Source organism: Micromys minutus (genome assembly GCF_963924665.1).
Source record: "Micromys minutus genome assembly, chromosome: 4".
Classification (NCBI taxonomy): Eukaryota; Metazoa; Chordata; class Mammalia; order Rodentia; family Muridae; genus Micromys; species Micromys minutus.
In genome coordinates, this window is record NC_137973.1 from 73,270,590 (window position 1) to 73,295,606 (window position 25,017).

Genomic DNA, 25,017 nt, shown 5'->3' on the forward strand with positions numbered 1-25,017 from the left:
AAGAGCAACGCAGACACTGATCTTTCTACGTCCTCAATCTTAAACTGTTGAGAGCGGTTTGCACTAGCAACGACTATTGGACATGCTGGAACACATTTGCAAATTCTCGTTCTAGAAAAACCGAGAGTGAGGGATTTCTTTGCAGTACCTGCTTGGGCTGGCCGCTGCCAGCTTGGTGACTTGACACCGGTGGATCCGACAGGCTTGAACGCAGCAGCAGACCTGAGGCCGGCCACCGCTGGCCTGCTGGGACCGGGGCTCTCTGGGCTCTCGGACGCGCGCACAGGTGAAGCTCCAGATGAAGCCGATGGCTGGGAAGGCTCCTGAGGGCTACGGGAAGGAAGGGAAGGAACAGCTGTGGTGAGGACGCTCAATCCAATTCAGCAACGAGGCTTTCTTCCCCACATCATTAAAGCTTTAAGGAAAACAAATTGCAGTGAACTTTTATTTAAAAAAACTGAGAGTGGGTTGGGAGAACAGACATGAGACATTAAGTGGGAAGCCGAACACTGGCGTGGAGACTCTGGCTGGGGAGTTAGAGAAGAGCACAGAAAGAAATCAGCAAAGCAAGTATAAATGAAAATGCCACACGGCAGTCTGCTACTTTACAGGCAAATAATACACAAATAATCATGAAGGGCTTCCCTTTGCTAAGCAGTTAGCGTTTTTTCCCTGTATGATGGAAGTTATTTTTAAATAGTCTACAGTATGTTATATAGCCAGTCCTCACAGTGAATTTTTCCTCCATTCCTAGTTAACATTTTAAAAGAATCATCAGATCAAGAGTATTAGTAACCAGAGTATCCTTAATAACCTATATGAAACAGCATCAACGTTGCTCCTTTTACACATTCTTCCGGTACGTCGAGACCTGTTTCCCTGGCACCTTCCAGCCACCCTTTCCCACTGTATAGTCACTGCCCCGTTCTGTCATGTTTAGACATCAACCATATGCCTATGTCGGATGGTATAACAAAGACACAGTATTCCTGCCTTGTAAACTGGCCAGTGTTCAAGGTTCATAACACCAGGAAAGCAGAGATTCAACTACTATTATTAACTTTTCTCAATTCTGATAGGCAATTATTTTGCTTCTAGAGCCTATTATCTAAACCTTAAATAAGGTCATTAATACTTTGGTGATAAAAACACCATGTAGTTTAAGCAGAATAATTAAATATAAGATGCTTAGTCCATTTAGGTCATTGAATGTGAGTCTAACACATGAAGGGCTAGAATATAGATTGAAATAAAAATATACCTATATTCAATATATTTGTCCATTACAGATAAACTAGCTTTAAGGCATGGGAACCTCTTATTCCTATTAATTTACTCATATTTATTATACAAAAAAATGAGCTATGTAATCATGACCGTAAGAAAAGAGCTTATATACAAAAACAAAATCCAGAAATACTAAAGTCCAAATCATTGCCATTTAATCATCTGAAGTAATGAAAATTGACTTCCAAGATATCTTCCAAACGTATGAGTCAGTAAACCGGATGACAGGATCCAATGCCAGGACCAGTGGATCTGGGTGTTGGAAGTAGTGGCACTAGATGACCCAAGGTATGAAAAACCTTGAGTGGCCTTGGCAACCTTGCCTGTCTACATAGGCTGGTTCTATATGGTTACCTGGTATGTACCACTCATAAACCCAATCTGCAGCAAGATGGACTCATTCCAATAAAGGATGCAAGCCGAGTACAGAATTCAAAGGAAAAATCCTGCGCCTTACACACTGAAAGTCTTGTCTCAACTGAGAGGCACTTAGGCCGAAGATGGGAACTCTAAATGGGAGGGGCCAAGAAGAGAGAGAAGAACTGAGTACGGTTCAGCATGCCAGCCAAAGCCTGTAAGACATGGCTATGATCTACAGGTCTAAACCAGCTGTCCTGCTGTGCCACAGGATGTCCTTATTCTCTGAGCTGCACTTTACTTCTCTTTCCAGCAGATTTGTGCAGCAGGTACCCTTCAACACCTTTCTTTGCAAGCGTCCAACTTCCACCTGTGCTTAACAGGAGAATAAAGTACCCACTCGGTGCCATGTTCTACGGTAAGCAGTTATCACAGGTTATAGCTAACTCCTCAAGCTGCTACAGGTAGAGACTCTTGCAATTCATTCATCTACTTAGTATCACTTATCGAATATCTAGCACATAAATCTGCATTCACTTGTGATGGCTGTTTTAAAAACTGTGAGGACAGGAACTCTGCCGTGCTAGGTAATTTTCTTCATCTTCAAACAGTACAAATAAATTGCCTTTCTTCTAGGGTTATAACAGTCGTGAACTAAAATTCTAGGTTTTGCTCATAAAATACTTGCACAATGTTCAGCATGAAGGTATGTATTGAAAATGGCCCTGATGACTGTGTCTATGTTCTAAGTATGTAGTTCAATGGTAATGATATTATTAGTAGATATGGTTACTAAATTATACTTCATATAACAATTTACTTATAAATATGGTTTCACTCCTGGATTTTAATCTGAGGTACAATTTTAAAATACAATTATTTGAATTATGTTAAAAGTCCTATGAAGAATATTATAAGCTCAAGTGTTTTAATCTAGGTTGTATTTTTTATACAAGGGTTTAAATAAATTCTCTCTCCAATGGCACATAATACTTAAATTTTAAACTCACTCTTCAGACATTAAGGATTTGAGGCACACTATAAAGATGCTATAAAAATCTAAATCATATGTACTTATTACATTATGTTTATTTTTCCAGTGATAGAAACAGAACTCAGATTCTCAATTCTTAGACAAGTATTCTTCCACTGAGTCATGCTCCTAGCTCTATACTCTTAACTTTAAAAGTTAATATCATATGAAAGCTAAGCTCAGAGAGAGAATATACTGGTACTATGTCCTCTGCTCTTTTGAAGTAAAAAGTAGCCTTCTTACTGTCGGCGAGGGTCTTCTCTGAAAGCCCATCTTTCTTCATTTGAGAATGCTATTAACCTATCTTGTAAAGACCTGTTACCTGTCTGCATCGCTGTTGATAAAAGGAAAGTACTGGACCAGTAGTGTTCCCTCTCACAGGGTCTCCAGAGTGTTCCTTTCAGGCTGTGATTGTGAACCAAGGAACTCTGATGGAGTAGACTGACATCACATTTCATTCAGTTCTAAAGTGTTGTCCAACTATACCCAAGGAAGCAAAATTTAAACAATTTCAATATTTTTCCCCGTAGAGATGATCTGCTCTCCCTGTTACCAGCTTAAATACCTTACTAAAAAAGAGACCTGTAGTATAGCATAATGAGAATTTCTGTAATGCTGGCCAGCCAGAGACCCTATTAGCTCATATAGCAGATCACTATTAGCTACAGAGGCAGCTGTTTACTTTGCTACTGATTTTACATTTGTCACAAAGTATGTTCTCTAGTTGACTCACTGAGATCACACATTTAGCCAACCCTGACGTATTTTTATCTCTGTACTATGCTGAGTAACTTTTGGTTTAACATTAATTTGTTGTTGCTGTTGCTTCTGAATTTCTACATTATGGATGTGGAATGGCTTAGGTGGTTGCCTATGGCACTATAGGGAGTGGTGAGTACCAGCGGGAGGCAGTCAGGTGATGGGCAGTGTACACTTACAGGGGGCATGGCGACCCAGCCCCTCCCTTTCCCTTCCTTTCCTACCACTGTGAGGTTAAGCAGCTCAGCTCTAACACAGGTCCTGATCACGATGATGCTTTGATTCCACAGGCACAAAAGCAATGGAGCCAGGGAACCACTCACTGAAACTCCAAGCCATGAGGCACAATAATCTTTACCTCCACACAAACTGCTGGCTTCATGCATATTATCACAGCTATATAAAGTTGAACACGTGCATTTAGCACATATAGTAAAGATTAACTTTTCAAGTAAAATTCTCATGTGTATGAACTATAAGATAGAGTCAGCCATAATAATTATATTGCTTTCCATCTTTTGAAGATGCATGGCTTTTTAGTCATTTGACTATGGTACCACAGCGATAGCCATGTGATAAAAGTCAGGATTCCACTACAGTTTAAACACTGGCACAATAATTCAGGACTTCATACCAAACATCAAGAGTGCCATTAGAGACATCACAATGGATTAGAGGGTGAGCTGATAGGCAAATAACAGAGCATGCATGTGCGTGGGCACTCCATTGAAACTGCAGCTAAATCAAAACCACAACATTGTCATCTGGCCTCTGTTACCATCGCAATATGTCATTAGAGAAAACAAACTTCCACATGCATGTTCCCTCCCACAGTACCTGCTTTTCTTAACATGGACAGAGCCACTTGACTCCTCAGAGGACTGAAGACAGGAAAGAGCTAGAGGCTTGGGAACAGTGCTGATGCAGAGTGCATCCAGAAGGGACAGGGAGCTTTCAGAGTCGGAGAGCCTGGCAAGCATTCAGAGAAGGGCATCAGTGAAAACTTGAAGCATCCACAAAGAAAGCCGGTCTCCAGTCTATAACCTGAGACATTTCCTTTAGGAGTGAGAGACAGGAAACAGGAAAGAGAGAGATGTGCCAAGCAGTGGGGAAGGTGAACAGAAACACTGTATTATTTTACTCATATAAAACTGATGAAATTTCCGTTGGCAGGATAGTACACACCTTTAATCTAAGTATTTGAGAGACCGAGTCAGGCAGATCTTTCTTTGAGTTTGATTTAAAACAGCCTGGTCTACAAAGCAAGTTTCTCAGACAGCTAGGGCTATGCAGAGAGACCTTGTCTTAAAAACCCAAAACAACTAAGGACATTTTTGTTATAGTCATATGCAAGGCTAGCTTTCAAAAGCATTTAAACTTATAAATGTGATAAAAAATAATACAGAAACAAAGCACATAGAAGGGATGTTTCAGAGAGTAATTAGGCTATAATTCACCAACACTGTGCAATACCATAGCATCATCAGAAATTTAATTTCTGCCTGACTCAGCCTCAATGCCAATACACAGAAGAGGCAGCTGCGAGAACAGAGACATGGCTGCTTTTCAAGAACATTCTCCAGTCCCATGCATTTATTTACAGCCTGTGTGAAATGCATACGACACAGGGAACTCATTACAGAACCCTGCTTCGGGCCAAGTCAGTTCTCCCTGAAGTGACCTGTCGGACACTGGAAGATGCTGTGAATACAGACAGACACTGCACACAGAATTCTACCTGGTTTTTGCAGCAAGAGCAGCAGACACAGTGGCAGCCGCACCACTGACAACTACAGCACTGTATCTAGCAGGAGGGGAGAAGGCAGGAAAGTTTCCAAAACCTTCCAAAGAACCTTCTACAGTTCTTGTAGAGCTGCTTACACTGATAAGGAAAGAAAGACGGGGGAAGAAAAGATGAAAGTAAGAAAAGAGCCAAATAAACGCAAGTCAGCGTCCACCTTAGAGCACTATTTAGATATGAAGGTGAGTCATGTAAAAAGGGGTGACACTTACTTAGGTCACTTATACCTGAAATTTCAGACATTTAAACTTTATACATAAGCCTGACTTATATACAAAACTGACTGGTTTTCACCTAGCACAATGTAATATCAACTGCATCAAAATGATATATCACATATTTTAAGAGTGATACATATACAACTAAGAAGAAAGTGAATCTGAAAAGAAAAGCTGTGTTTCTGTAAGCAGAGATGAGGAGACTGTCCTAAAAGGTCCTTCCATGAGAAGTGCTGGCTGGGGGCAGACATGGGAATTTAATGAGAAGTGTTTCTAAAAGGAGAACTGCCAACATGTTCAGAAACAACAGCATTTATTAACATGAACAAGAAATCACTTCAAAATAATACAAGTTGAGCTATTCTGGATGGTAAGAATCTATGCAAAAATAAAACAGTCCTTAAGAATATAAATAACCAAAGCATCATGTTCTCTACAAAATCCTCCATTTCTATTTTGAATTAGCTGTGTAAGATTTTTAAATGAGATATAAATTCATATTCAGAAGTGTCCTTATGACTTAAAATAATTATTTCTTTTTCTTCTTTTACAAACAGTAAAATATCAGGCCAGGAATTTACATTCCAGCAATAGAAATGTAGTACTCTCAAAACTGGTGAGCAAGGTTTAATTGAAGATTTTTCTAATTGAGTAAGAATAGTCTTAAAAACATGGTGTGAGATTTTCTTCTCTTCCCCTATAGGTGTAAATTACTGATCCCTATAACTATAACTACTTTTCGGTTTAAAAGGTTGTGACAATGACCACCTACAACACATGAAGAGGCAAATTCTACAAAGGTTATTGAGAACTCGACTCCACCAACGTAATTACACAAATCAGTGGGAAGTAAACTGAAGAAACTATAGGAAGTCGGTTTCAACATGTTATATGGAAACAAAGGTGATCTACGGTATCTGTAATCAGAATGGCACGGCTAAGTTTTAACACCTGTTACGAAGAGTTAGTAAAAGATGAAAGGAGAGGGCCAATGAAGACACTTTTAGTGCAGTGAGGGTATGTGACTGCTAGAGCAGGTACGGAGCCATTCAATGTTTGGGTTTCTCAGTCACTGCTAACTTTGGGTCAGCAGTTACTACTGACAGAAAGTGATGGTGAATAAGAAGTAGAAACGGGGTTTAAATAGGAAGCTAAATGTGTAACAGTAAACCGTTCTGTAGCCCAGGCAAAGAGGAAACTAATGCAGTTCTTCCATCCAATGGTTAATGAAAATAATAAAGATGAAAGAACTATCAATGTCTTGCAGGGAGCATACGTTTCCTCTATCATCCAAGAATGTGTCTGTCAGGCATGAAGTCTCCCTCTGCCTCTCTCCTTTCAGAGGTAAATGACTGAAACAAAAGAGCAGACTTAGACTCAGGTAGCTAATTTAACAGATCTCCAAGTGAATAAACAAAAGACTGACTTCTTCATTTTTACATTAGAAGTTAAAAACTAAACCAAGGCACACACAGAGTATAAATGCAATGTAAAGCAGTGTTCTGAGGTTTAGTATGTCTGTTAATGACATTAGCTCCTTAGTCCACGACTGTGCTCCCATTTTCAGTGAGCTTAGTAGTTAGACTCATCACCGGTACTGACATGGAAGCAAGGCCTCTACCTAGAGTAAGTGGCTGCTGCTTGACAAACTGCAGCTACTGGACTATGAACACTGAACACCCGGGAAGCTGCAGGTGGGTGTGGTCCGTCCTTTACTACGCCTTCCAGAGAACTGTGAACCCTAAGTTTTCAGAAGTAAGAAAACAGGGAAACGAAAAGATTAATGTGAAATTGAGGCTGTGTTTACCCTTCATACCATCATGAGTGTCAGTAACTCACATCTACAAATAGTCTCACTAGTTCTTATTTCTAGTTATGTATCTGCAAACCATATCCAATACTGTCCCTCAGCACCTAATACAGGCTCTTCTCCCAAATCACTCAACATGGCTAAACCTATGTGATAAGAGATTATGCTTAAAAGAAAAGGTGGTTGGAAATTCCCATTCACTGACTACGAAGCTTTGAATTACTTTAAAAATTTAAACTCCAAGAATTTAATAAGGTGTCAAGAGTGCACATATAAAACAAGTCACATGAAATTTGGACCAAGTCTGCCCTGTCTCCAGTGGTTTGGGTAATGATACTGCATTTTTCTCGATCTGAAATCACAGGGATGGTATACATCTTGACATATATAAAGAAAGTAATTTATCTAGTTATATAGCTAACGAACGGTTAAAAGCAGCTATGGAGCTTTTTATGTAATTTAATTTCTAACAACACTTGTATACAATTTATCGTATTGATATTCTGAGTTCCTACAAGCCCTTTTTAACATTTTATAATTTATAGAGATACATATTATAACGATGTTCTTTGATCAAATTCTCCCCACTCCAGTATCTGCTTTTATTTCTCTTTCCCAAATTTCTCTCCTACTTTGGTTGCCGTTGACTTTTCACTGTTTGCTTTTTAAATATGTATCATTTTTAAAAGGATGAAACATTAAATTTAGAAGAAATGTTACCACATAAAGAAAAGATAGAAACAGCGAAGTGTTGGTTTTAAGCACCAAATATAACATTGTGAACATTTAACAAGAAAAATACAAAATTACCCATTTTCTTAAAAGCCCATATATAGAAAAATGAAATTGGTCAGCCATATTATACTGATTCTTAAATGGAAAGTGTAATTTTAAGGTAAATAAATAGAAAAGGAGTGTTTGTATTGGCTTTTTCTTTATTTAGAAATGGTCATCTCTTTATTAAAGTGCTGAAAAACTACAACAACTTGAGAAACTGCCATACAGAAATAAAATATCAAGAGAGGTACAAACAAAGCTAAAAGAAATTATACAGCACAGGGAAGTACACAAGTAAGTCCCATAACCCAAAACATCCACCATCTTATTTTGCAAAGACTACAAACTAAAAATAGTTTCCATATTTTTAAAAAGTTGTGTTTACAAAACTAAGAATATTTCCCATGATTACACTCATGCAAAGTACATGGCATCATATTTTGGTATGTATAATATAAAGTTTTATTGCGACACTATTAAGCTCATTCATTTATGTATGTCTATCTAAATAGTATGTGGAGAGTTGAGTAATTATGGCACACTATATTACCCACAAACTAAAAACATAAGATGTGCTATCAATATTTTAATGTATAGTTCAGAGCTGTTAAATAAATAGCAGTATGAACCAGTCTGAATGTTTTCATCTCGCACGTCCACAATGCTCACTGACTCTACAGTTCTGCGTTGTTTACATTAGTTTTGCACTGCTGATTCCTTACATAGGGAATCATCTATTCCCCAGCTACAGTATCTGATATAACTGACCAACTCCTGTTTTCAGTGCCACAACCCCCACATTTGCCATATCAGTATTTTGCTGGCTACTCCTTCTCTCGGGTCACTGTTAGAGCAATAAAGTCTGTAGAATGACACCATACCCTTTCATATCTTTAAATAGAAATGTAACACTGTCTCTGTCTTAGTGATCTGTCAACAACAGCTTGTGCTGTGAATGTACTTTTAGATTTTTTTTTTGCATGTGTGTGTGTGTGTCTCATATCAAAACTAACTTGTTTTCAAAGTAAACTGTGATTTTTCCCCCAAACTATGCTATTCCATTTGATGGCCATACTATTATCAGAAACTAGAAGAAAACTGTTCGCGACATCACCTCCACTGTGACTTCCGGTTCTATTCCCACACCCCTATTAGTCCACCTTGAACCCATCCTCCTGCTCCGTAACACAGTCCTTTTCCACCTAGACCAAGTACTTTGCAGTAGTGTAATTATCTTTTTTCTTTCTTACTTCACTATTACCAAATTTTGTCTAATCTAGTCCCCCCCCCCCCTTTTATTTAGTCAAAGTGCCTTAAAATATTTTTCATGTCATCCTTTGTATTAAAAACTTCAGTGGACACTTACTGTACTTAGAACAACATATAGAGTCCTTAGCACAGTTTTTACAATTCACCAAGTGAACTATGAAACCTCTCAAGTATCTCTGCAAACCACTTTGCCCTGTGAAACCTCTCCTCAAAGCGTCACCTGCTAGAGCCTCTTTCTTCCCATAAGGCTGGATGAAGAATGTTTCTGTTCTTGCTCACCCATCATTTCCTTCTTCACCCTTTTCTGTCTTCCTAATCCAACCAATTCCCATCACTGGCAGCACTCACAAACGCTATTCCTTTTGCTCTAACCTTTATGTTGTGGAGCTAGCACCGTGCTTTGGAGGAGATGGACTATAGAAATACTGAAAGATAAGAAAGAGCTGAAAATGATGTTGCACTTAGGAACAATCCAAGTTTGTTCTGTGAAAAGGCTGATGGAAATCAGGAAGTATGAGAGTGAGTAAGGGTGCCTAAAAAATCTAGATTTTTGTGCATATTGCATAGAAATTTGGATTGTGTGGATATCACGTTCCAAGACTTAAGCTTTATTTTAAAAAAGTATATCCCAGAAGTGAAATAAGTCAAAAAATTTAGTAACCCTGGTATTCAGTGATTCAACAAACTATCGCTGGGGTAACTGGTAACAGCTGTGAGATGAGGCCAAGAAGAGGGCACTGAGACAGGTGCTACCGCCAGGGCTGGAAGACCCAGAGACGAGACCAGGAGACAGTCCAGCCTGGAATTTAAAGAAGGCGGGTATCCATGAACCTTAGCAAGGAAAGTAAGAGACAGATGGACCGAGTAAAGTGGTTTATGCTGAGGAATTTACATAATGGGAATCCCTAACTAGTGTCTACTGACCTCAGCCTTCTGTTTCATATGGTGCATCATGTTGTCATATATAAGCCACACGGTAAACTAAAACCCTCTGCATTTCTTGTCACACTGTATGTTCCTCTCTGTTTCACCTGCATTCTCGTTCTCCTATGATCTAGCACCTGGAAAGTGAGTGGCACAGAGTAAGGACAAAAGGCACAAGCTTTTTTTTTTTTTTATGCCAAGGTCTTCTCCTGCCACCCAAGCTCACTCTGAGCTTTTCATCCTCCTCTCCCACCACCCCTATGTAACTACAACTACAGGTGCACAGCACTGATACTTGTTCTAGATCACTACTTATGAAGCCAACACAATGTAAATGTTATAGAAATAGGTGTTCTATCATGTAGAGAATGGCTAGGAATAAAAGTCTATACAATCTGGATGGGAGAAAATTTAGATCCATAGTTGGCTGGATTTATGGATGAGGACCCACAGATATGGAGGGTCAAATGAACTAAGTGTGAGCCTGAGCCATTGCTAATCTATGAGGTCTGCAATTAAAGCAACATGTTCAATGTGTAATGTAACAATCCCCAATCCAAAGTACATCAATGTACAGTAATTTCTTGTCTTCTTGTTTGTTTGCTTTTCAGGATGGTTATTTATGAAGCTCTTAAAATCCAATGTCAAGAACTGAAAGATAACATACCAGGTGGTATCAACTAGTACTGCGTTGGTGTGCCAATATATTTAGGAGTCACAAGAAACGTCCCAGAACAAGTGGAGCAGGGGGAGAAGAAAGGTAGGAGCTTATGGATGAGAAGTTCTATGAGACACTGTTTTTGGCCATGATGCACTTCATAAGGCTTACTTTCAAACATCTTGCTCTTAAATTACAGAGGAAGAATCTTAAATTTTGTATTTCTTATTCACTAGAATTCGTCCAATTTCATAAATTCCCAGTGTATATTTGGAGGATGATTTATTTGGTAATAGATGCTTATCTTGGTAATATGTACAAAATTAGGGGGCTGGGTTGTGCAGGTCTTCACTCAAGTCAATGGTTGATCCTTTAAGCAATATTCTTTACTTAAATTCCACAAACATGCTATGAATATAAATACATGTCATTTGTCATTAGTTGTACAGAGGTCTTAAGACCTTTTCTTTGATGATTTGTTGAAATTACTATTTCCTTCAACCATTTGAAATCTGTGTTATGGTTGTATGTCATCTACCTCTTGAGAACTCATTCTGGGTCTTGTCTATTCTGCTCTCTTGTATCTCTTTCTAGCCATGCGTGTAAGAATACTATCTAAATACATGGCCTAATGGGTAAAAGTGCTTGCCACGGAAGTATGAATAACTATTAGATCCCAGGACTGCTAAAGCGAAAGTGTCAAGAGTTGTAATCTCTACTCTCTGCAGGGAGATTGGAGACAAAAACAGGAGAATTTCTGGAAGCCCAAAAGACAGTTATCCTGCCATATGCAGCAGGAAAACAACCAAGAGGAATTGTCTCAAACAATTTCTGCAAAGGAAAGATGTAGTACCAAAGGCTGTCCTCTGATCTATACAGGCACACCATGGCATACAAGGGATAAATGTACACATATACACACCCTGTGCTCTTTCTTCCTCTCCTACTTTCCTCTCTCAGAATGTCATCCAGATTTTCATGCCAAGTGAGCTCAAGTTGAAACTAGTTTATTTAGAAATAAACCTTTCTTTTTTAAAAAAAGAACATTTTCCTCTTCTTATTCCACTTTCTTTCTGACTCTTTAGCTTTAAAAATGGAGACAATGCTTCTTAACAATATCAGTTTATTTGTGGGCATCGATTCCTTCCAGGCCTGAGTAAATGAAACCTTTCGGTGTGTGCTTCAGAGATGAGCTAGCTTTGCTTCATTATCAATAAGGAAAGTTTCACAATCACCACTGAAAACCCCACTTCTATTTCCTCCCATGTTTAATGCCCCAAATCAATCCTGTTTGGTAATTTATTTATTTAGATAGAGGTGTGTGCTTCTTAGTCCTTATCAGAAACTTGACACAGCCATGTGTAACCTGGGAAGAGAGATCCTCAATTAAAGGAGTGGCCTGCGGCAATGCCTGTGACGAACTGTCTTCACTGAGTCTGGAGGAAGACGGCCCAGCCGCTGTAGGCTGTATCAGTGCTGGACATGTGGGTCTGGGCAGAGGCTTCCTTCAGTGATGCCCTATGTCCTGAAAAGCATAAGCCAAAGAAACCTTTTCCTCCCCAGTTGCCTTTGGCCATGGAGTTTAGCACAGCAACAAAAAGCAATCTACATCAAGGTTCATTTTCTTAACACCATGTGACATGCTTACAATGTTCTTTATAAGAACTACAAATGTTTGCCTCCTTTCGTGCGGTTTGATACCCTTGATTTTTACTCCGTCTAAATATGTTTCTTTTCTGTAATAAAATCTCAAGTTACCTACTGTCTAAACAATACATACAAGTATATGAAGTTATAAAATCTTCCAAAAGTTTATTCTCGGTTTTCTTCTTAAGAATTGCTAGACTACCATGATAAAGAATAAAGTACGTAAAAAGACAGTTACCTCAAAATTTCCCCAGGATTCCCCACCTTTAATATGTTCTGTCCAAAAAGGAAGTAAGGTCAGACACCAAAAGAACAATTAAGTGCACACAAGAGATGTGTGAGTTGAGCACCTACTGCTAAGGCAGACACGAAGTAGCTCAGCAGACACCTTTCAATAGATACTGAAATGGAGACATGGAAGAGAATGCTGGGGCATGCTGAGATAGGCTTTAAGATGCTAGTAATTTGAATATCAAGTTCTTTAAGAAACTAGAAATTAAATTGTAATAATATCCTTCCAATCCTTTACTTTATATTATGTAATGTACTAGCTTTATTTGTTTTATAATATAAGAAAAACACCTTCGTATAAAAAAGCAAAATAACTTAGTTTTCTGAAATATCAGTGTAGTTGAAACATAACCAGAAGGAAAAGGGGTCAAATGAAGACTTCATTATGGTGAAACTGCCTATTGTCAATGCTACAAAGTATTCCACATTGTGGTTTGTTTTGTGTTAGAAAAGTGCCTACAGGAATCTTTTGATGTTGCATTTTCAAACAGACAATACCATTGTGTTTATTTGGCAAGGGAAGTGTGGAAGAAGTTAACTCAAGCAGCGTCATAACATTTATCAGTCTGACAAGTATTCCCAAGTTGTAGGGCACTTGGCATATATTATGGGCCCTATAGTTGAGTCTACATATTAGAATACTAATTCTTATAATACAGATATTTATAAAAGATAATAAGTCAACAAATAATTCGACAAAGTCATAAAGCAGTTTTTGAATTATACAAAGAATAACTTCTACATAAAAATACAGAGTAACTAGGAACTTCCAGGGAGACTCAAGTGTAATAATCACTTATGTTCAGTAGATGGCGACAGCTGCATTAGTTATCAACACACTGGTGCTCTGCCACGGAATAACTTACCTACAGAATGTGGTGATCACTCACAAATACTCTGTATGTACAAGACACAACTGACTTGCTCATGCACCCGTTTTCCAGATTGTCATACACCCTACTTGAGAATACTTGAGACAATAGCAACTAGGGAATTCAAGCTAGCTATTTTCAGAATCATAGTCTAAAATTAGACTGATGTGGGTTCTGATATTCAGTCCTTCGGGTTCAAGAGTGATTGTTAACTGATCTCATAACAAATGAAGAACAATCCTTACTTCCTCTGCAGAGCTTATGAAATAGTTGTTTAGGGTAACAAATACACTTAACTAGCATGTACCCTTGTGTATGTGTAGGTATATACACATATGTGTACAAAGGTGTGTGTGCACTTCTGTCCATGTGCATGTGAAAGCCAGAAGTCAGCAGTGCTGTCTTGTTCTTCCACCTTTCCCTTAATCTTAAGATGGACTCCCCCCGAACCCACAGGGTACCCCTCGGGCAAGCCCAGCTGGCCAGCCAGCCCTGGGACTCTTGTTTCCACCTCCCCAGCACACAGGACAGGCTTATTGCATGGGTCTGGGGTTAAACTCAGGTCCTCATGCTTGCAGGGTAAGTACTTTATTGACAGAACCATCTCCCTAGGCCCTGCATGTGTCTTAATAAATATGTTTTCTGAAATAGAATAATAATGAAGACATAAATCAGCCAGAAAGTTTTATCCAACTTTTAGGGCTTATACTTATTGGCCTGTGAAGAAATTAAAAAAAAAAAATAATAACTTGCAAAAGAATGTACTAGGGAGATCTGAAGTTTATTTCTAAATTGTCAATGGATGTGTAACTATGACAACTCTGTTTAGAGGTAATGCAGACACATTCTTCCAGTGGAAAATCCCATTCTGATAGCTACAAGCTAGAAATCACATGGGCATCACTTCGTACCACAGGCAGCAGCCCTGGAGAAGAGGTTCTTCACTCCATGACTATTTCAGCTTCATGTGGTATAACTGGAGATTCCAGTTTGAAACTTTTCACCTTTTTTATCTGCCAATCATTTTAATTCTTTAAAAACTAGAAAACCACATCTTGTGTTACCATTCTCTGTGTGTTTATGTGTGATGTGTACCTGTGTTGGATATATATTTTGCGTGTGCGATTTGTGTGTGTTCCATCATGTAATTGTATGGGTATGTATACCTATGCAAACTGATGTGGAGGCCAGAGGAAGATGCTGAATGTCTTCTGCCATATGTCACTCTCCTCGCTGCCATGAGAAGTATCTCTCGCTGAATCAGAAGTCCACCATTTTGTTATCCCAGCTGTCCAGGGAGCTCCCAGAATCCATGTTTGTGTACCCCAGTACTAGAGCTACAGGCACAGACAATCATGCCTGAATTTCACTTTACATTAAGTGCTAGAGACTCAAGCTCAGGTCCTCACACTTACAGAGCAAGAGCTCTAGCTGCTGAGACATCTTCTCAGTACCATGTTATAACCAACTCTTCACCATAAAACACTAAAACTCCATCCTCTGTGTGAAAGAAGGATAAAAGACTAAGCATGAGCTATGCATGATCCTAACATGTTTAAGCAATTTCTCTTGCTCAGGTAAAACGCTAGCTTATATTTATTTATATATAAACTGCATATTATTAATGTTCTTATCCAATAGAAGAGGATAAAGAGTATTCTTTAATTTTAAATAACTTGTATCATGTTTGACAAAATATATATTTTACATATAAATGTTTTAAGGAAGTAATTTTAAAAAATTTTCAATTACTTTCCATAATTCTTTATTCTAGTATATACTCAGCATCATCACCATCACCACCATCACTACCAACATCATCACGACCGTTGCCATCATCATCCTTTCTGTTTATACTGTGTTACTAGCATGATGCTTCGTAGCTCATTTGTTTGTATCTGCATTTCAGGAGAACAAACTTAGGACTTATCACAAACAAAACGATGACTCTACACACATCTTGGCCCCGCTGCTACCTTTTATAAATCCATAATATTAAGTAGACTCTTTACACATGAATGGCACATGATTTGTTTCTTTTCCCAATCAGAGCTCTAAGTGTCTCATGTATTTGTGTCAAAGATTAATGATTTTCTCTACCCATGAGACACCAGGATTCCTGCAGAAGCATCTCATAAACACAAAAGGCAAGACTAAAAGGCAAAGGCTGCTTTAATGAAGCAAGCAAACAAAACAGTCTTTCAGACTTGTTTTACGAGCAGATAACTACAGTAGTTGTCAGCTACAGGCAACTGCATGGTCAAAGGACTGTTCTATTCCTAATGTAAGCATTAATGTTGATAAAACTTGGCTCTCTACTACTGCGTCTTTAAGTGGAATGGTATGCTATCTTAGAACTAATTTTCCTAACTGTTTAGCAGAGGAGAAAATGGGCAATACCGTTCAATGAGTGACTGCTAATATCAAGTACAGTAAAGAATTCTAAGATGCTTACATTCTAGGAGCTTATATTCTAGTTGGGCCCACAGGACATGAGTACAAACACCTGTTACCCAAAGCAGGAAGAGTAGCACAGAGCAAGTGACGGTGCTTTCAACTGGGTCCAGGGCAGTCTCCCTTCAGACCTACATCTTACCAATTCCTATGAGGGTGAGGAGAGGCCATGGTGCAGCCATGACTCATATATTGAAGTCCTCACCTCAGTGTGATGGAATTTATTCAGGGTTTCTTTAAATGTATAATTAAGGATCCATGGGACCCAAATGTAATTAGTATCCCATAAGCAGAAGATGGCAACATTAAAAGGCTAACTCCTCACCTGATGTGGTTTACATTATGCTATCCTATGAGCTAGCCGAGAAAATAAAGAGAGTGAAAAGGTGGCAATCTGCAAGACAGACAGGAAGACAGACAAGACAGACAGACTTCACCAGAAAACAAGCCTGATGGTACAACGATCTAGATTCTAGGCTCTAGAACTATAAGAAAAAAAATGGATCCATTTACCTAAAGCACCTAACATGTGCATCTTGTAGCAGCCTGCCTAATAGAGCATATTTCTAACCAAGAGGTGGTCTGAGAATCGTAGAACCTAAGATGTCTTCCAGGTGAATCATTCCACAGAGCTGCACAGACCTTTGCCTATATACTCAAACCTGCATCCACAGGAAAATGCTACACCTGGGAGAGGGACTCTTTTTCTAATTTGTATTTTTATATGAAGACCCTGTCTTGCAAGAGCTGGTAGAAAGTGAACACATGTAGACAACTACTAATAAGTAAAACCAGAAACGGAGGTATCAAGAGAGCTACCATCTGTAGAGTAAGTTAGTTTAGAGGTGCACTCACTTCCACTGTGGGGTGGTGTAGAGAGGGTAAATTGTAGAGAATATGCAAGTGAAGCTGGAGGGATCACCACACTGGCACAAAGGGCTGGACAAGTCTGCAATTGGCGGGGCTATTTGATGCACTCAAAGATATCCAGTGACTTCTCTGAGAAGCACTGCCCAACCTTGTGTGCCTGCATTCTACTCAATGCGTTACTAACAGACAGGGAATGGTGCATCTCCCCCAGGAAGGAAAAGAGGTAAAGTTACCAATGTACAGAGAACAGGTACACCCAGATAAAATTTATTAAATGGCTCATCAAAAGGCAAATACATAGCATTCAAAAATGCTAAGTACTTAAATTTACAACACAACACACACACAGTTATTTTCCTTTCTTCATTGCTTCACTGACATAGCTTTAGCATTGATTTCTAAATACCTTTACCCATTCATTAAGTCTAGGTAGACTATAATGTAATGAACAAAGAAGCACTTGTGATTCAAGGCAAAGAAAAGTAAATGAATCTCCTTTTAACCTCCATGCACTGTAACTAATCTTTTACTTCAAAGACTTCCTTTAATCTTGTGGCTGTGGTCTGTGCTGAAGATCAAGGAGTGAGGATGGGAGACTAAAGACAACAACGATGAGAAGATTAGGAAGAGGGCCATGCTGCAGAACCTGTGTAACCAAGTCTGCGGACCAGGCTCCAGAGTTTAGCATGGAAGGTGCCTATCACGAATCAAGAGCTATAGAAAGGAGCGGTCAGGTAGCAGGGCTGAACAGAGGTGAACTGCCATCCAGGATTGGGGCAACCTTTGCTGACCTACCACGGCAGTCCTAGAGATGCAAGAGACATTATAAACTATCTCTAAGTGTGCTGAAATGATCAAGCATTTTATCTCCTCATCCCCCATACCAAGATAATCAGCTCCCTGAGGTGAGTCACAGAGTGTGGCTGCCTGGCCAGCACATATCCAGAAAGAGCGAGAAGATCCTCCTCGGAAGTGGAGACTCGGTCAGCAGCAAACCTGCGTGTAAACCCGGCAGTGATAGCTCCATCTCTCACCTTTTCTCCAAACCAAAAAAGCTATGATGGATATTCTTCAAGACATCATTAAGGATATACTTAATTGCATCATGAAATTATATTGGATAAGAGGAATAAAAAGGATAAATTAAGCCATCTACTTAGAGAAAAGACAAAATGGTTAAATCCACCAACTAAATTATGGGTTCTGGATTGTAGGCCAATTTTAGACATTCAACCTTTGTTGTTATGTCATATGTCATCTGTGTTCTATAGCACATTCTGTCCCATACAACGATAGTGCACATAAACCTTTCCCCTCTAGCTCATCATTGGATATCAATGAATAACTTCATTTTACTCAATTTATCAATGAATAAACCTTTGCCAACACCATCTACTTTAAGTTAAAAGAATGTTCTTTGCTGAATAAAAATATTAAACTAAATGTCAGTGTTGGACATACTACTTGGTATGTATTCATTTAAAAATCTGCCAACACCCCAACATACTCTGGTTCTTCACCTTGAATTTTACTAAAGTAGTTAAACTTAGAATAAGTATTATTTGCTCTCAAGCTTTAAAATTATGTTTTCAACCCTGTTTCCTCTATAGGAGCTGAACCATGCTCCCCATTCCACAATCCTGCCACCCGGTTTGCCACCTGTCTCCTTTCCTCATGCACTGAGACCCTTATACAGCATACTCTCTCCAAAGTGTCAGCACTAGGCCAAGCCCACAAAGAGCCACATAATCTACAGCAATCTGTCCTACCCCAGCCAAATCTTTTCATATTGGCCTACTCTGATCTGGTAGTAAAATTACCTTGGACCATCCTGTGTATTTTTCTATCCATCATTACCAGGGTACCCACAGCAGAGATTGGTGCCTGATGTTCAAATAATTACTCAAATGAAAAGAATGAGCACAGAATGCATGAGCCAATGGGGGGAACGGTCATCAGTCACATCAAAAGCAAAGCAAGGATAAAATTATTTGTCTGGAGAGAGCCCAATTCATTCTATACTTAAAAGAAAAGGATTGCTATTCTATATCCTAATTAAAATGACATTACTCATACAAGCTAATGTGTGTGTATAAACATACACACACACACACACACACACACACACACACACACACACACACACACACACACTTTCCTAAAGAGCATAATGCTAACATAGTAAATATGTCTCTGTTTGCAAGAGTAATATACTTGGGGGCATGCACAGGAAAGTATGTGACTGTAAGGCACATGCCCTCCTCTGACTAGTAAACCGCTATGAGAAAAATAGGTTGAGATTATTTGAGAGTCACTTCCTAATTCATATTAAAAAGAGTCAGGATGAAATCTGCATAGTTTTATAGAGGATAATTTTTATAAACTCCTTTATCCTTTTACAAACAAAATACTTTTTATAAACTGTTAGACCGCCTGGCTAGATTTTTCAGCTAGGAATGAGCACTGTCCCCGAAGAGTCACTGAGCTCAAGAATTCAAGTTCTGGCAAGAGGAGACGGAGCATCCTCTTGATGCTGCTGGGCACCGTTCACACTCGCATGCAGATTGTTTCGGTCATCTGCCCTTTGGATGATACTTGAACATTATTGAAATTAGGCAAAGCACTGTTTTTCCAACATCAATTTCATGTAAATAAAATTTCTATACATGTTTCTTGTACTAGAGAAATACTTATATAAAATTCTAATAGTCCTTAGGCTTCTCTATTTTCTCAAGAAAACTAGGTTTTGCTGAGAAAATAGCATCTTTTACTCTGATATATCATTTTTAAGTGACTCTAACTGAATATTCTCTCAGATACTGTTTTTTTTTTTTTCAAATCAGCAAAGAGTTATCAGGCACAAGTCTAAAAACTAGTTTCTGTCAGAGGTTAGAGGTACAGTAAAAACTGGGAATAATGTGAAGATCATAAAAGCACAAGTAGGCAAACCCTCATACCTGAGAATAAGTTTCAATAAAAGGACATCCTGAACATCATGGGGAACACACCTAAATCCTAGAACTATTTTTAGATGTACCGGACAGCCACACGTTGCATAATAGCAAGTCACTAACTGAAATTAATGTTAATTGTTTTATAGTCCACAGTAAATCTAGTCTAGGATGACATAAAAGTTGGGAATACAGGGAAAAGGGAAAACTGAAAGTAGGCAAGAACCTCAGAAATCACCATTACAGAGAGGCTGTTGGCTTGTCGCGGGCAGACACGTCACATATTGGACAAAAGGGAAAGTGAGCCATAGCCACGTTTTACATTCACACTTTGGTAACTCCATGGAGTATGTGTTCCCAAATGAAAAGACAAGGTAGTTATCTTACTGAGTAACATTTTAACAAGTCCTGGACAGCAGGCCACTAGCCTCAAAGAAAGAAAACAACTATAGAGCAGAGGTGCAGACAGCTTTATTACAATTCTTTCCAAACTTCAAAATGCATTTATTACTGAGGTTAGATCTAATATATAATATACGTTATTACAAGGCAGAAGGCATTTGTAATCAGATATACTGCATTTCCCTGTACCGCACAAAGTTTATTTTTGTAAGAACAGCAGCAACAACACACAGTAGTTTATAACCCCCAAAATATCTCTCCACTATCAGAAACATTTAAATTGATGCTTAGTTTATGCCTTTTTCCTCCACCATAAAGATGGAGCAAAGCAATCTTTTACATGTCTTACTGTTGGCACATAAAAGTTGTGTTTATATGAAAACATCCACTGCTTTAGTTTTCCTTTTAGTAGGAAACAGGATCTTTCAATTTAACTAAAGAATACTGTTTCCCCAGTGCAAGCAAGGATAAAATATCTTTTGTTGTTGTTTGCTTTTTGTAGTCACCTAAACAGCACCAGCTTTTCAAGATGCCTAAGTCTACAATGAGCTCTACTAGTCTTCTCTGCTGAATCTGCCTCCTCAGGTTTGCTCTCCTGGGAGAATTTATAATCAACTTTGAACATTTCTTAATGATGAACCTGAAAGTAAACTTAGGAAATATAACATAAGGGGTTCACTTCCCTAATTAGACAAGGACATTGTTTGCTCATCTACCTCTGCTTCAACCAATCAACCTTACAAAAAGACTCCCTGACCAAGATTGTGAGTGAAGCAGTGAGAATAGGTGTAAATAGTGAAGGGGTCAGGTCACCTCCTTTCCATCCTTTGGTTTTGCATTTGTGAGCTACCAATTAGGACGCAACATGTTCAGTCTTCCCATTTTCACAACTGGAAACTGTTAGGAAAGCACACCAATTGTTCTAGTTTTCACAAGTCAAGTGTAAAACAGATTTTGCTATGAGACGGAAGAAAGAAAACGTGAATGAGAGGTATGTGCTAGCTGCTTAGGTAGGGGAGCAAGGCTCAGAGTCACTGTACGTTAAGAGCACGTGCTGAAACTTCATGGTGCCAGTCACGTAATTTTGTATATTTGGGACTAAAGACGTGAAGGGGTATCTTTTCCCTGTGGAAATAAAAAGAAGAGTGATAGGAGAGTCATAAGGAGGTGGAAGGGAAGGGTCTGCATCAATTTCAACATGCAGAAAACATGCCTTGCAAAAGCTTAATTTCAGACAGTAGTTTTGTTAAAAAAGAGCAAAAGTTTCAAAGTAGAGAGCTTTTAGAAATACTAAAATTAGTCTACAGAGTCTTCCTGGAAATATTCTTTTATGCACCAAATAAAGGAAATCCAAGACAACACAGAAACCCATTCACCAGGCTCTGAACTGTTAGTAAAATACCCTTTGCCAATTCAATATTTTAATATTACAGAGAAAATGTTTTAGATATAAAATCCAGATGATGCCAACTAATTTGCCAATTCCTTGCTCCACATTTAGGTCACACTAAAGGCACAATGGGTTAAATCCGTAGTTTCTATTTAAAGAAGCAACAAAACTGCAACATTACACTTAAAAGTTTGAAGACAACAAACAGACCATTCATGAAAAGGAAGCATTCAATTCATAAAAAGAGAACTTACTTTGCCTTCTTTGCATTGTCATTTTCAGATTCTTTCACTGCAATGTAAATAAGATCCAAAATTAGCCTTTAAATTTTTTAACTTCAAAATCCACTCCATAACTCTGCATGAAGGTCAAATGTTGAAGCCTCCTAGAAATTACAATGGACCCACACCACTACCACACTGGCTACACACCACAGCTAACACTCCCTTCTCGTCAGTGCCGCTCCCTGGATTGGAATCTTTCTGTGTACAAAATAATTTAAATGCAGTCTTTGCCAGGACTGTTCCCTGTAACTGCTGATGAGCCTAAATATTACTATGAGATCCAAACAGTTCCCCTCCAATGTTCTCCAAAGATCACTCACGATGCTCAGTCCCAGTGATCTGGGCAAGGATCCGGAAGGACCGAGACTGCGTCGTCCCAGTCCGTGGGCGCCAGTCCTCAGTGTCCTCAATCAGCCTTTTCTTGCTGGCATCACTGTGAGTGGGTATGTGATAAAACTCCGTGTTGCGCTCCACAATGTGTTTTCTTGGTGGGCTACAGAAAAAGGGGAAAAACAATAATTACAATTTAAATTGCATTGATGATAAAAAATATTCTTTGGTAAACTATCAATTATTTACGTCTCAAAATTCCTTTTATAAACCTTTATATATAGTTTGTGTAAATATACTCAATTAAAATACCCTCCTAAATAGACATAGTAGTAAAATACATGTATAGGTTAGAGTAAACAGTGACAAAGGGTTGTACTGAAAAGAAAGATTACCGTTTAGGTGGAATTTTCCTTTAAGAGACAGAGGAGGCAGCAGAAGAAAAATTCCAAACATGGAGAAAAGGAAAGAAAAGAATAAGAAGCAGACAGTGAAAAGCCTACAGCAATTAAAATAATCCAACAATTTGAAATTACTTGCAATATTCATACTGAGTCATATATAACAATATGAACTATGATTAGCTCTATATATGAGTGTTTCTTCTAGAGCTATAATCGACTGGCTTTCACAAATTAGATTATCGTATATTTACTAGGCTCCAGAACCAAGAATGGTTTATATGGATAAACTAGCAAGTTCAAATATAATTTTGGAAAGGGACATAAGTGTTATTTCTACAATGTTCTCAGTCATATGCACATCATCTTCAGTCCTACCCAGAGCCATAATGCAGGTCAGCATGGTGACAATGTGTCCCTTCTCTAAGGGACCTGGCTGCAGTACTGCCATCCCTCCTCAGACTGGACAAGGCCACTTCGCTGAGCCTCAGTGTCTTCATTAATAAAGAAAACACACCACATGAAGTGGGTGTGTGAGAATTAAGTTTGATCATATATGCCAAAGACAAGGAAAGTATGATATTCAAACAGGGAGTTTGTCAAAAATTATCATGTTTTATTAATAAAGCATAAAAATTAAGGGAGTCGTGATATACTTTACTTAGCATTTCAGGATCAACTGAACAAAATAAATATTTCCTACTTCTCCTGAAATAAGTCAAATGACAGATATTGGAAGCTATGGGTTTAATTTCAGAAAATAAAACAAAGCAAACTCAAGTTTTGTCTGGCAGAATGCTATCTTAAGATGCAAGTAGGGAAACTGTCCCAAATGTGTCCAGATGTAGATGTAAGACCCACTAGGCTACGTCACCATGGAAAACTGCCACAGCGCAGGAGTGGCAGCATCCTACTCCTCACACCAGCAAAGCCGCCTCAGCACCTGAGGCCTTCCAGTTAGTAACACCGGCTTTGCAGTCATGAGGACAGTCTGAAGGAGGGTGCTCCCCACTCCGTGTGATTTACAGAAGTCCCTAAACTGCTCTAAGTGTCGGACCTGAAAATCCGGGACTAGACTGTGTCTTAAAGGTGGTTCTGAGGAATAAATACAGTAGGTGATTATGTAAATGGCTCTCTACCGACCAAGACCCACAGGAAATCATCAGTAAGACTGCAAACTGGGCCACACTGTCTGAGCTAAGACTACAGGTCATAGACACACATAAGAGAATAATTAAAACATAATTTACAGTGATATTTCATGATTATGGACGTGAACCACTTAATATTCATGAATACTGAACAACAACCAATCCTTTTAAGAGTAAACCACCATTTCAGAAACTGAGAAAAAAAGTTATTTGTAAAAACACAGTTTTTGGCATATATTAAAAGCCTCTTAATCTTATGTAAGTTCTTGAAAAACTTGTAGTAGATAAGAGGCATTTTAATTTTAAACTTCTCTTTAATTAGCCCATCAGAATTGTTTATCATAAATTACTGCCAATATCAAGTATAAGTTCTCTTATTAGATAAGTTCTCCTGTGGCCCGGGCTGATCTCAGAACTTGGTAGGTACCTCAGCCTGGTCCTCTAACCCTGATGTTCTTGTTCCATCTCCCCAGGACTAGAACTATATCAGTGAATTATCGGGGTGTGCCATCACACCCAGTCTATGCACTGACGGGGATGGAATCTAGGGACAAAATACGATTTGCTTGAGCCTCTATATGAGTTCCATCTATAAAGACATGAAACAATGGCTTCAAGGTAAGACACAAGGAATAATAACATAATGCTGTGAAGTAGTTATCATGATATATTTACAATATATATATTGGAGACCTCATAGCATTTACCGCTGCATCTTCAAAGTCTCAGTTTAAATAACAAAACACCTCTGAACATTTACCTAGTACTTCCTCATTGTAAAAACTTAATAGTTTGGTGATGTTAAAATATTAATGATTTTAAAATTAAAAATTTTTAAAATTAAGATACTTTAAATCTTTGAAAATAGAAAAAAAAAACCTGAACTTTCAAGAGCAAGTAATTTATTTCAAAATATAAACCTTCAAAATTAGGAAGGTCATTCATAGTTATTTCTTAAAATAATACTAAAAGGGGGACAGTTAAATTACATCTCTAACTCTAGGGCATGCTGCTTGCATTGCTAGCTGCTCTGTTTAGTGAGCTTTACTAAAATTTCTACTGTGGGGATGAGAGCATGACA

The 25,017-nt window shown here is 38.5% G+C and overlaps 1 protein-coding gene across 2 annotated transcripts in view; it reads right to left on the bottom strand.

Annotated features, from left to right (window-relative positions):
* The window catches only part of PDLIM5 (PDZ and LIM domain 5), a 153,751-nt gene that overhangs the window by 42,771 nt on the left and 85,963 nt on the right, over positions 1-25,017 (bottom strand). Inside the window, exons 6-11 of one of the 2 annotated variants that reach the window (XM_080916180.1) lie at positions 22,375-22,547; positions 22,025-22,061; positions 7,077-7,196; positions 5,175-5,318; positions 4,274-4,405; positions 149-330 (exon numbers count right to left, since the gene is read on the bottom strand). In XM_080916180.1, the coding sequence (XP_080772306.1) occupies positions 149-330; positions 4,274-4,405; positions 5,175-5,318; positions 7,077-7,196; positions 22,025-22,061; positions 22,375-22,547 (788 nt within the window). Of the gene's footprint in view, positions 1-148; positions 331-4,273; positions 4,406-5,174; positions 5,319-7,076; positions 7,197-20,430; positions 21,506-22,024; positions 22,062-22,374; positions 22,548-22,779; positions 22,798-25,017 lie in introns of those variants that run through there. The other variant, XM_080916179.1, reaches the window with a different exon arrangement.